Source organism: Stomoxys calcitrans, chromosome 3 (assembly GCF_963082655.1).
Source record: "Stomoxys calcitrans chromosome 3, idStoCalc2.1, whole genome shotgun sequence".
NCBI lineage: Eukaryota > Metazoa > Arthropoda > Insecta > Diptera > Muscidae > Stomoxys > Stomoxys calcitrans.
In genome coordinates this window covers 155955069-155968220 of record NC_081554.1, presented here as the reverse complement: position 1 = coordinate 155968220, position 13152 = coordinate 155955069, and the positions used below count along the sequence as shown (strand labels likewise).

At 38.9% G+C, this 13152-nt stretch overlaps 1 protein-coding gene across 1 annotated transcript in view; it reads right to left on the bottom strand.

Annotated features, from left to right (window-relative positions):
• The window catches only part of LOC106088479 (acetylcholine receptor subunit alpha-type acr-16), a 351721-nt gene that overhangs the window by 50267 nt on the left and 288302 nt on the right, over positions 1-13152 (bottom strand). The window contains exon 6 of the mRNA XM_059364259.1: positions 2174-2260. Coding sequence (XP_059220242.1) covers positions 2174-2260 — 87 coding nt within the window. The remainder of the gene's footprint in view (positions 1-2173; positions 2261-13152) is intronic.

Here is a 13152-nt window from a genome sequence, read left to right as displayed (position 1 = left end):
GTGAGTTCCTGGCAAGTCTTGTATTCCTGGTGAACATCCTAACGTCGGGGAAAAGAATACGAATATCCCTTGAACACACGCCATGAAAATAACGATAGACCAATACAATACTACCCATATTCCGACGTCGTTCAAGAGAAGCAATAGAGTTGGATACCCTACTGCCCCCAATCAACACCATCGCTCTCCGTCCGTATATGAGAGTTATATTCCATCCTCGGCCTGATGTAGGTAGTATAGATATTGAGAAGATCAGAAGAGGTGAAATATTTCTTGTACCGCTTAAGACAACCCAAACACTTGAATGCTTCTTTCGACACTTCGAATATGTGTTTTGACCAGCGGACATCACATTGTATCTTCAAGCCCAGAACATTAAGAGTATCTGACTGTTCAATATCTATACCGTCGATAGATATCGACGATTGAAGTGGCTCAGTGAATCGCTTATGAGACAAAAAAGAGCATGCGTCTCCTGTTCGTTAAAGTCTACTCTGTTCATTCTACACAACTCGGAAATGGCGTCTCATCCATAATGCGCCTCCTGTCCACAATTTCTTGAGGACTGGGCCTATGGTCGAATGAATATGAATGACACAGACTACTGTCATCGGCAAATGAGTAGACTGGATTCGAAGTCTGACCCAATAGATAGATAGATAGAAAATTAGCCTGGTGACACACCTGCGGTTAATGTATACTCATCTGATGAGAACCCATCTACAACATCTCGTATAGTGCGATCTCTGAGAAAGCTCGATATAAATCGAACGAAGTTATTGCCGTCTCTAAAAGCGTATGACCGATTTATGTGTAATGCAGTTTTCCTATATCGTAGCGAAAAAAGGGCAACGAATGAGTAATATTAATTGCCTGTGCAGAGTGACGTATAAGCAATTATAATTATAGGGCTAGGGAGCGTATAAGTAACATAAATTATTACAAAAGTGGCACTTATTCATGTGTTAGACACTTTCAAAGAAATTTGCATAATAGAAATTTTGATAACGATAGCATTTAAAAAAGCCTATATATATAGATTAGTAGAGGAAGGTACAACACAATGATATAAAGTAATAAAAGAAAATAAATTATACAAAGAAAAGAAAATAAATATTTTTGTTGTTAAAATATCTTGAAGAAGAGTGTTTGTTGAGAATCGTATTTTATTTGAGGACGTATTGAAAGTAAATATATCTGAAGTTTACAATACCAGTACAGTGAATTAGTTACAAAAGAAACATACACACTTAAAAATAAACAAATAAACGCAATGTTTGTATTCAAACACAAGTGTTTGGAATAATTTTGCAATAAAATTTATTTTGCTTTAATTATATAATGGAGATAATCAACAAATGCTTTCTTTTTATCATAAAGACAACGAAGAACAACCAAAAGGCGTATATATAGTATATTGAAATATCATTGTATATGTAGTATTTTTTTGATAAATTTTTTTTGGAGGTTTATATGAAGGATTTTTGTTCTATCACAAAGAGTTTGAGTATTTGTTCTTAGACAAAAAATTATAATAAGAAAAAATAAAAGAGAACATTTTTTTTTTATCAACACCTACAACTTTCACACGGAACAATATAAACCATTTGTAAAAGAAGTATAAAACTGAAAGGACAACCAAAGAGAATAATCAACTGAAAGAGTTAAAGAGAAAGTGAAAAGGAGGCGAAAGCAAGAACTTAACAGGAAATGAAAATAACCAAACAACATTTATGGCAGGTTAGTTGGTTGAGTATATATGTAACAAGAGTTATACGAGTACAGTGATAACGTATAGCAGCATGTTAGTAGTAAATGTGTTGTTGTTTTGTAGAAAATAGCAGCGGAAGTATGTTGTTGTAATAGTTTGAGTGGTAGTTATATGTTGAAGTATTTCTGGTATGTTATTGGTATAGCAGATAGTTTTTATAAATTACTGAATATTTTATTAATTAGTTTAACGTTTGTTTAAATATTTTGAGTATTTGTATATAAATATATATATGTTTTTTTTTTAAATTTAAATATATTTTAGAAGATAGATAGATATGTATTTAAAGAGTATATGGCATATAGATATATAAATGCAGTTAATTTGTTTAGTTTGTATATTTTTTAGGTTTTATTGGATAAAAGTAAAAAAAGTAGAAATATTTTTAAATGCAATCGCTACCTAACAGGGGGATTGCATCAGATACTTGGGGCAATGTCTCAGCTACAAGGTTGAGAAACACTGTGAGCGATAGAAGAATTGTAACTCCTGCAAAAAAACAATAAACAACACAAGAATAGTTTCGTTTCGTTTCTTTTCTTTTTTTTATCGGTGTTATAAGTTAACAGAAAACAAAATTGATAAACAACATAAAGAAATTTTTAAATAAAACATTTTTTCTTTAAGTATTAAAGAAAATTTTTAAGCGAAAAAAAAAAATTTTTTTAACAAATAATAATAATTTTATTTTTTTTTCCATATATTGTTTTGTTTGTTTGCAATAGTTTTGTTTTTTTTTCTGGTTTCAGTTTGATATTGTCTTTGATTAGTTTCTTGTTGTGTAACAATTTTTTCTTTGAGCTTCAATTTTGTTCAAAAAATGTTGGCTTTTGTTTAAAGAGGGGACAGTTTGGGTTTTTTTTTCGTATTGGCTTGGGAAGATAACAAGGAATGTATTTGCATTGCAAAACTTTTATTATGGCTTTAAGGGTATTGTTTTTCATGGATTTTTTTTCGGTTGATGGCTTGATTTAGTTGTTAATTTTTTCGGTTTTGGTAATGGATATGAGGTTTGTTGGAATGTTTTTATACCAATTTTGATTGCATAATGTCGTTTTAATGATGATTTCTTGATATTGTTCGTAGTGTTTTTGTGGTAGAGAGTTGATTTTTTTTGTGTTCATTTTTTTTCGGTGTAATTGTTGTAAAGACAAAAATGTCCTTAGATTTTCAAGGATATTTTTCTAAGTGGTCCATAAGAAATTGTAGTATAAATTTGGGTTAATCTCGGAAAAGGACACTTGGATATCCAAGCATCAAGTCCTCAAATGTAATCCGTTGTATAAGTCACACTTTTGATATGCAACACCGAAGGATGGTCATTCCGTTTGCAACGCAACAAAATATCTATTGCTGAACTTATAATGTAATCGTCGTAAAATTCTGTCCGTCTGTCTATTGAAATCACATTACAGTTCTCAAAATTAGAGATATTGAGCTGAAGGTTAGGCAAGTTTTAAGTGGCAATCTGTAATAAAGCTCACCTAGACGTTTTTATCCATTGTAATACCATAGGAACGGGAGAAGGAAGACTCCTTCTAGTTACTACCGTTGAACCATACAGATCGCATTAAAAAGCCCAACAACTTGCGAATGTTCCGCTAAATCAGAAAAGTTCTCAAAAAAATAAGAACCTAAAGTGGAAGTCCTTCTGACTGCCAGTGCGAGACACACGGTTTTATAGTCTCTTCTTTCTTGACGTCTCCACAGTTTCTGTAAAAATCGCTACTTGCAGTCTTCAGGCTGTCACCATGATTACCGATGAGACAGTGGCCTGTCATGATGGACACAATGGCTGAGTAATGTGTTCTAGCCAGCGCCAGCAGAGCGGTAGATCGCTTCAGGTCTAGACTGGGCCACATAATTTTGGAGTGTTCGTAATCCCCTCCTTTGTGACAATCTGCCATTCTTTGCCCTTTGGGCCTGATTATGAAGACATAGCTTAAATGTCGTTAAAGGCATACCCATAGCTTACCGTTCCCCTGGGATATCTCTGTGTCTCGGCAACCAGAACAGGTGAATTTTTAACTGTTCAGCCATATCGTTTAGAGATCTGCGACAGTCGAGGGCGGTTTTTGAAATCAGTTATACTTTCTCCAGGGATTTGGTAGCTGCCAGGCTGTCTGAGAATATATTTATGTCAATAGTCATCATGACATTGTATCAAAACCATTCCATCACTTGTTTAATTACAAGTATCTCCTCTTTATACACACTACAGTGGTCGGGTAACTTTATCGATATGACTAGTTCTACAGAGTACCCCTCAAAGCCCACCTGGTCGTCTAGTTTGGAACCATCCATATAGAAGTCTATGAAACTTCTAATGCCGGGGATTTCTTACTCGTAGTTCCACTCTGTTCTATCAGGGATAGTGGTACAGTACTTTTTATCAAAAAGCGGCTCAAGCAATGTGTAATCCATACATCCTGGAACATCGGGCACTGTATCGAGGATAACATCTTTGTAGCAGTGGTTGCAGCAATTTTCTAGCCACAATGTCCAGAAGCATTAGGTGTAGAATAAAATTCAGTGTATCAGATGGTGTCGTCCTCAGAGGCGTGCTGCGGAAACAAGCCATGCTTTGAATGTGGCTGAATATTGAAAAATAGATGGACTTTTAAAACGCCGTCCACCAGACCACAACACCATATTGCATAATAGGTCTGACGACTGTAGAATACACCAAGAACATGATACGCGTTTTAAATCGCAAACTTTTGCCAATGGCTTTCTTGTAGGCAAACAGGGCAAGAGTTTCCATTCTTGCCCTTTCCAAAATGTTTGATTTAAAGTTCGATTTTCCGTCCAGCAGAACATCCAGATATTCAGTGAGCTTGTCCTTATTCAGACACAATTCCCCCAATAACCTCCGATAAATGCATATCAATGACAACCTCTTCTGGCGCCAGGTTGTACTTTGGAGAGGTTCCCGGGAAAGTTGTTTAAACGAGTAGTTCCAGTGTTTCCTCACTAGTTATTGTCCAAACATTCTCTAACATCTGAATATATCCCACCGTTGTATATTTCGAGGATAGGATCTTCCTTAGACTAGACGCCTCAGATGTTTCCGCCATGGAGGTGCAGAATTTCACGCAGGATTTGTTCTGAGCCTTTCTTAGCTCGCCCTTGTATCTTCTTAGCTCAGCCTTGTAGATGTCCCAATCGTGCGGTGCCCTTGTGGCTTTCGCTCTGCTGAAAAGCTTTCTGCAACCCTTGCTTAGACCAACCTGTTCTGGGGTCTACCATCATGGTCGCTGTTTGCCCCTTGGCTTGGCACTAAGACATGGTTATATAAGCGAGTCATTCAGGGCTTTGGTGATCTGCTTGACCGTTATGTCTTTGTCCTCCGCAGCTTCCTCAGCCTTTTCTGGTCTAGAAGGAATAGTCGTGCAGAATGTGTGCGAAATTTATCCCAATATCACATTCTTCTGTTTAGCCGAGGAACCACTTCTGCAGTATTTTCCCCGAGGCTGAAACTAATATACCGATGATCAGAGAAGCTGTGGGCATCCTACACTTCCCAGTCGCATATCCTTTAATAAAGGTCGATTTATTCTCTTTATAACAAATCGCCAGATTGTAACTTATAATATATTCAATAAGCAGCTCATTCCTTTCGTTAATATCCTCATATCTGGTGATGCACATTAGCATCTCTTCATACAATGAGTCTCTTTTTCTTTGCAGGAGCGGCCTCAAGTAGGAACTTTAGGCATGAAGGCAGCATCTCTGAATCGTGTGCCAGTAATGAGACTTATTAAATTTAGGGCTGGCTACTAATGAATCATCATTTTGACTACTCCCGCACGAATACATGTTCTGTGTCTCACATTTCCCGCACATTTGGATAGTTGAAATGCTTGAATTCGTAGTCCTCGGACCATGCGTCCACACATCCATGTTTCCTGGAAGAGGCACGTCAACTCCTCCTGTCATTAGAAGTACTATTAGTGCCGCTAAAGTGGACTTACAATGGTGGGCAAATATCTGCAGGTACCGTACCATAGTCAGTATTCAAAATTTCCACCACTGTTGCCTTAGCTTCGTCTTCTGAGTCCGGCAGGTGTCCATCCTCACAAGTTTCGTTGGAAGTTGTCATGATGGGTTTCCTTACGTATCCAGGAGCAGATGAGAAAGCAGTGGAACCACTCCTCCACAGGACACTGGACGATTCCTCATTAGATGCTTTACTAGCTGCTGCTTCCGAAGTAGCTTTTGAGTTGCGCCCTACCCCGCGGGCGTATAACTTGTGTCCAATCCAATGGAATGACCCACCAACACATTGCTTGTCGGTTCCCATTTCGACGCCTTCCCCTCCTATTTTGATCATGGCAGAGGGATTTTGGGTATCCTGCAATACGCTAGACTTAAGAGATGTAGAGTATAGTTCTTCAAACAAGTGTTCAGTAACAACAACTGAGTAGGCTCCCTATTCTATTCTTGAAAGATTGCGATTACATTCCTTTAGTCTCCTAAGTATGGAGTCACGATCTGAGGGAATACTTGGTATCCAAGCGTATGCCATTGGTCGAGAAGGAATATATTCCATCTTAACTAGATCCAGTGATCGGCCAGATCTCACCAATCTCTTTTAGGGCACGAGGATATATTTCTACTGAGCGTTGAACCCCGAAAGCAATTCGTTTGTATCGGCCCCGATTCCAACCTCAACTTGGAGGCGGCACTGTCAATTTCGCAAGAACATCGGAGTATATATATGACAGCCCATTGACTATCCCACTCCAAGTTTTCCTAGACATGCAGCACTTTTCCTCTCCTTTGTCAACAACTATCATCACCCATGTTACTGTTGTTCGCTTTAGTTCTTTTGGGCATGGGAAGCCTTGCAGGTGTCCTCAGCCTTAGGGCTAACTGAGGTGCCGTTTCCGAACCCAGACGTGTAGCCTTTGCGGTAGCCTGCGCAGCGAATCCTCGATTCTAAAGTTTGGTCGCGGAGAAATGGGAGCTCATTCATGGGGATCAAAAGGAGGAAGGAACACTCCTTGGTCCTTGACCAAGACTCCATGATAAGTTTGGCTTAGTTTAAAGGCATTGCGATCTACGGGACCAAGACTGTCTTTTTCAAGATTGGGAAAACTGGAATACATAATTACTGATTGAAGCTAGAGAACTGAGTTGGCCTGCGGGTCTACATTGAGAACCCAGCTTGTTATTGTAGCTCTGTGTTGTACGTCACCCCTTGCCGATGGAGGACTCCATTGGGTAAATTCGGTTTGTACAACCGGCTGCCATGGGATTGCAGAACCCAGGGACTGAGATCTGTTTTCGACTGGCTGACTATAATACGGTCCTGCAGACGGAGATACGTGCGACACGGAATGCGTGAGGTGGTTTATTGTTAACACGCGGGCAGTAAACTGGCCATCAGGGCAATAACTACCAGGACGGTAAGGCACGAACTGTCTTGGAGTGCAAGAAGCAGACTAACCCCTTATCTGAGAATGAAACGATCCGCATTGTATGAGTGCCGGGTCATAGCGGTGTAAGGGCGAATGAAGGGGCAGACGATTTGGCAGTGAAGGCAAGAGGACAGCCGTCAAAAAACTTGTTTAACCCGAAGCCTTTCAGGGCGACGCAGTCCGAGTTAAGGTCGTGGTTAACGCTGGAGTCGGACAGTAGGATGGTGAAATCCGGTCAGTAGGATGGCGAAAATGCTTTGGAGGAATGCGGATAGTGAGAAGAAGAGGTTATTACTGAAGGGAAGTAAAAAGGAGGTTAGTATAGCCTTCGGTATCATAACCGGTTACTATGGAATAGCAAAACTGTCGCTAGGATGGCGAAAATTTATGGGAAGATCTGGATTGTGAGTACATGAGGCTATTGCTGAAAGAAAGAAAGAATGAGGTCAATATGGCCTTCGTTATCATAACGGGACACATAGGACTACGAGTGATAGCATGTGAAGGACATGACATTGGAAGATGATAGGATGTTGGAGCATTTCCTATGTAATTGCCCAGATTTCGCGGCTAACGGACTTCGGCAATTTGATGTGGACCCAATACTAAACATGTACCGATTTACGGGCGTGGTATGGAAAACAATTAGGGATTTTGTTAGTAGCACCGGATTCCTGAATTAAGTTTTTTTTTTCGAGGTTACCTTTTTGTATTTAGAGGGTACGACAACCCGATTATTGGCTAAGTGTATATGTCAATAGTGGCATGGACCACTATTATCGAGAAGTTTACCCCATCATTGTGGTTTGCCTTAATTAAAGAAGTGGTAAGAAGGACAACATATAATATCATAATAACGGTTGGCATACACATTTTGTCAGACAGCAGGAAGCCATTAAATCTCTGGGGAACATATTTCTGAATTCAAAAACCGTCGTCGGCTGTCGCGGATCTCTTAACGAGAGCTGAGCAGTTCTAAAATTCTCCTGTTCTGGGTGCCGGGCAACAGAGATATACCAGGGAATTGCGGATCAGACGAGCTTGCGAGACTACGTTACACATTCCGGAGGAACTGGAATCTGTGGGTATGTCTATAATGACAACGAAATAATGGCAACGAAAGACAGATGGTCACAAAGTGGTGGTTATGAACACCACATAGCCTAGTTTAGACTTAAAAAGACGTACCGTTTTACTATCGGTACCAAGAACATACAACTCAGTCATTATGTCCGTCATGCTGACAGACTGAAGGTTGCAAGTAACGATTTTTGCAGAAGCTGTGAGGACGTCGTGGAAAAAGAGACTATAGAAGAATATAGAAGAAGAGACTATAGAACAGCATGGGTTTCACCTAAGGTTCTCATTCACAACAGTTAAATAACAACATTTTTGAGAACTTGTCTTAATTAGTGGATGGATAGTGGAACATTTGCAAGTTGTTGGGCTTTTGAAAGCGATTTGGATGGTTCAACGGTAGGGACTAGAAGGTAGTTTCCTTCCCCTGTTCCTGTTGTATCATAGTGGACGAAAACGTCTAAGTGAGGTTATATTTAAGTGGCAGTCTACTTAAACCTAACCTAAATTATTATTATTGAATTTTCTTTCATAAAGAATAATTCGTTGTAGACAATATACAATTTACAAAGCTGCAGTTTTAACATGATGTTGCTTAAACATCCAAATTCTTGCAATAAATTTCCAATAACAAACAATTTTCCCCCAATTCACAACAGTTAAAGAACAACAATGTCCATTTTGAACTTTTGACCGTCATTTCACTGCTATCCATGGAGATTTTATTATCCATTAGGAAAGTTGATTATAATTCCTTACTTAGTGGTTTCGGACACAATGTTGTCTCACATGGCCGACAACAGCAAGTGAGTTTTCCACAAATGCACTCGAACTTTAACGATAAGTCCCATTTTGAAATCTCAACAAGGATGTTTGGCTATGACAATGATGATAATGCTGGCTGTGCTGACTGCCGCAGTCTGCCCAATATCCAAAACATTGTGGGACAAGTATGAAAATATTCCATTCGAGTAAATATTCAAATGCACCAGAAATGTGAAAAGTTGGGTAGAAAGTTTTCACTGCAGTTGGATTTTTGATCTTTCGATTTTATTCATAGCTGACTAGTTGGTTGCTGGGTTGGAAGTTGGCCGACCACTTGGTCAGCAAAGGGGCTTAGTGTTGCCATTTTTGTATTTGGACCAAATTTTCTTTGGCATTAAGTCACAACATTTTTATTTTCATGTTTTATTTTTATACCCTCCACCATAGGATGGGATCGTCATGTCATTTTAAGTCGATCTAGCCATGTTTGTCCGTCTGTCTGTCGAAAGCACGCTAACTTTCGAAGGAGTTAAGCTAGCTGCTTGAAATTTTGCACAACTGATTGTTATTAGTGTAGGTCGGTTGGGACTGTAAATGGGCCAAATCGGTTCATGTTTTGATATAGCTGCCATATAAACCGTTCTTGGGCCTTGACTTCTTGAGCCTCTAGAGGGCGCAATTCTTATCCGATTTTATTGAAATTTTGCACGTAGTGTTTTGGTATCACTTCCAACAACTATGCTAAGTATGGTTTACGTCGGTCCATGTTTTGATATAGCTGCCATATAAACCGATCTTGGGTCTTGGGTCTTGAGATTCTAGAGGGCGCAATTCTTGTCCGATTTTATTGAAATTTTGCACGTAGTGTTTGGTAGCACTTTCAATAACTACGCAAAGTATGGTTTAAATCTTTCCATGTCTTGATATAGCTGCCATATAAACCGATCTTGGGTCTTGACTTCTTGAGCCTCTAGAGGGCGCAATTCTTATCCGATTTTACTGAAATTTTGCACGTAGTGTTTTGGTATCACTTCCAACAACTACGCTAAGTATGGTTTAAATCGGTCCATGTTTTGATATAGCTGCCATATAAACCGATCTTGAGTCTTGACTTCTTGAGCCTCTAGAGGGCGATTTAACTGGTCTGATTTAACTGAAATTTTGCACGTAGTGTTTTGGTATCACTTTCCACAACTGTGCTAAGTACGATTCAAATCGGTTCATAATCTGGTATAGCTGTCATATAAACCGATCTTGGAGCTTGACTTCTTGAGCCAATAGAGCGGGCAATTCTCATGAGATTTTGCATGAGGTGTTTTGTTATGACTTCCAATAACTGTGCTAAGTAGGGCGTAAATCGATATAGAACCTGATATAGCTGCCATATAAACCGATCTGGGATCTTGACTTCTTGAGCCTCTAGAAGTAGCAATTCTCATCCGATTTGGCTGGAAATGGAAAAGAAAAGTCGGAGATCACAATATATCAACTACACGTTTTGTCTTTGCTTGGAAGATTTTCTGCCATATTAGGTGTGGAGACTTCAAGAGCAATACATTGGTAGGTCGTGTTTATATCGAAAATACCGCGAAAATGTGTCCACAATGTAAGCATGGACACAAACACAAGTTTGACACCTTTTAAAGCAGCTATTCTCTTCCACTGCATGTGGTAATTTTTTGTAGTGATAGACTTATTTTCTATATGACTATCCAGCTTTCATGGCGTGTATACCATGAAAGCTGGATAGTCTTTGGTGCATCTTTTGGCAGTTGTTTTGATGACATGTGTAAGCCATGGAATCTAGGAAATAAAATTTTTTGACAACATTTTTCTGAACATTAAATATCGATAAAATCTTTTTTTTAAAAAGTGTTTGCGAAATTTTTTCTAAAAATTTTTTTCAAATACATTTTTGACTACCATGGCCACCTTGATGCATAGTTTAGCTCTTTCGCCTGTTGGTCTCAACGCCTGGCAATACTGCTGGGAACGTAAGTCAATTTGGAACTTGTGCTTAGTTACATTTGCATAACAGCCATACTCGTAGTTAGGGAAATTTTTGGGGTATGCGAAAATTTCAAAATTAGTTTAAAATGCAGTTGTATTTGAAATATCCCCAGACAAGTTGAACTGACCAGCGAAAATCTCATGGGTAAGGTAAGCAGCAAAAGCATTAACAACATTGTCAACCATTCGAGTTTGGTGATAACAGAACGAAATGAAAGTCACTAGTGATTCAAATGCACCCACACAAACACAATACATGTGAATTGTGTTTGCCGGGAAGGGCCCAACTTGTTATTATTTCAAGGGTTGCCAAGGAAAAAGATACAACTGAAAAAAAAAAAAAAAATGGAGCCGGCCATATAATACCCTACACCACCGAGTCTACGTACTACTTAAAATCTATGTCGCAATCTAGTCAGACTTTAATTTTGCCTAACTATTGAAATATAGAATTGAACCTTGTAAGATTTTCTTACAATAAAATCTAAATTGTGACTACAACTGCCTTAAAAGCCATATCGGATGAAGGATATATATGGGAGCTATATCTAATTCTGAGCCAATTTTGATGAAATTTTCCCCGCATAACTAGATGTCAAACACCTCATGCTAAATTTTGTGAAGATGCGACCAAAATTTTTGCTTCTACAGCCCCATAAGGCCATAATAGATGAAAGATATAGATGGGAGCTATATTTAAATCTGAATCGATTATGTTAAAACTCAATAGCGTTCGTCCTTGGACCGATAAAGTGAGTTGTGCAAAATTTTATGACAATCGGCCAACAAATGTGACCTGTACCTCGATTGCAAAAATACATGGACAGACAGAGGGTCAAAGCTAAATCGAATCAGGAGTTGATTCGAAGCCGATAGGTATACTTATCAATGGGGCTAGCGCTTCTTCCTCTTAGGGTTGCTACTGTACCACAGTAGTGGTGTAGGGTATAACAAGTAAAAGTGTGCTAAGTTCGGCCGCCATAGAAGAGCCCACACAGCTCACTGTGCCAAATTTCAGCGATATCGAATAAAAAACGCTGCTTTACGGTCCCAAGAAATTAAATCGGGGGATCGTCATATATGACAGCTATATCCAAATATAGCTCGATCTTGACCATAATCGGTACGATTGTCGACGGGTCAAATCGGATAATAACTGCGCCCTTTATGGGTCCAAGACGAGAACTGGCAAACTATCGATAAACATAGCATTCGATGTTTTCGATATTTATAATAATAAATATCGATAGTATCGATCCTATCGTTAATTTCCGATCACCTATATTTCAAACGAAAGTGAGAAATAACAAGTGAAAGCGTGCAAAGTTCGGTCGGGCCGAATCTTATATACCCTCCACCATGGAGCGCATTTGTCGAGTTCTTTTCCCGGCATCTCTTCTTAGGCAAAAAATAATATAAGAAAAGGTTTGCTCTGCTATAGAGCGATATGAAGATATGATTCGGTTTAGACCACAATTAAATTATATGTTGGAGACCTGTGTAAAATGTCAGCCAATTCGAATAAGAATTGCGTCCTTTGGGGGCTCAAGAAGTAAAATAGAGAGATCGATTTATATGGGAGCTGTATCGGGCTATAGACCGATTCAGACCATAATAAACACGTATGTTGATGGTCATGAGAGGATCCGTCGCACAAAATTTCAGGAAAATCGGATAATAATTGCCACCTCTAAATTTCAGGCAAATCGGATAATAATTGCTACCTCTAGAGGCTCAAGAAGTCAAGATCCCAGATGGGTTTATATGGCAGCTATATCAGGTTATGAACCGACTTGTACTTTATTTGACATAGTTGTTGAAAGTAACAATAAAAAACGTCTTGCGAAATTTCAGCCAAATCGGATAGGAATTGCGCCCTCTAGAAGCTCAAGAAGTCAAGTCCCCAGATCTGTTTATATTACAGCTATATCAGGTTATGAACCGATTTGAACCATATTTGGCACAGTTGTTGGATATCATAACAAAATACTACGTGCCAAAATTCATTCAAATTGGATAAGAATTGCGCCCTCTAGAGGCTCAAGAGTCAAGACCCAAGATCGGTTTATATGACAGCTATATAAGGTTATGGACCGATTTCAACCA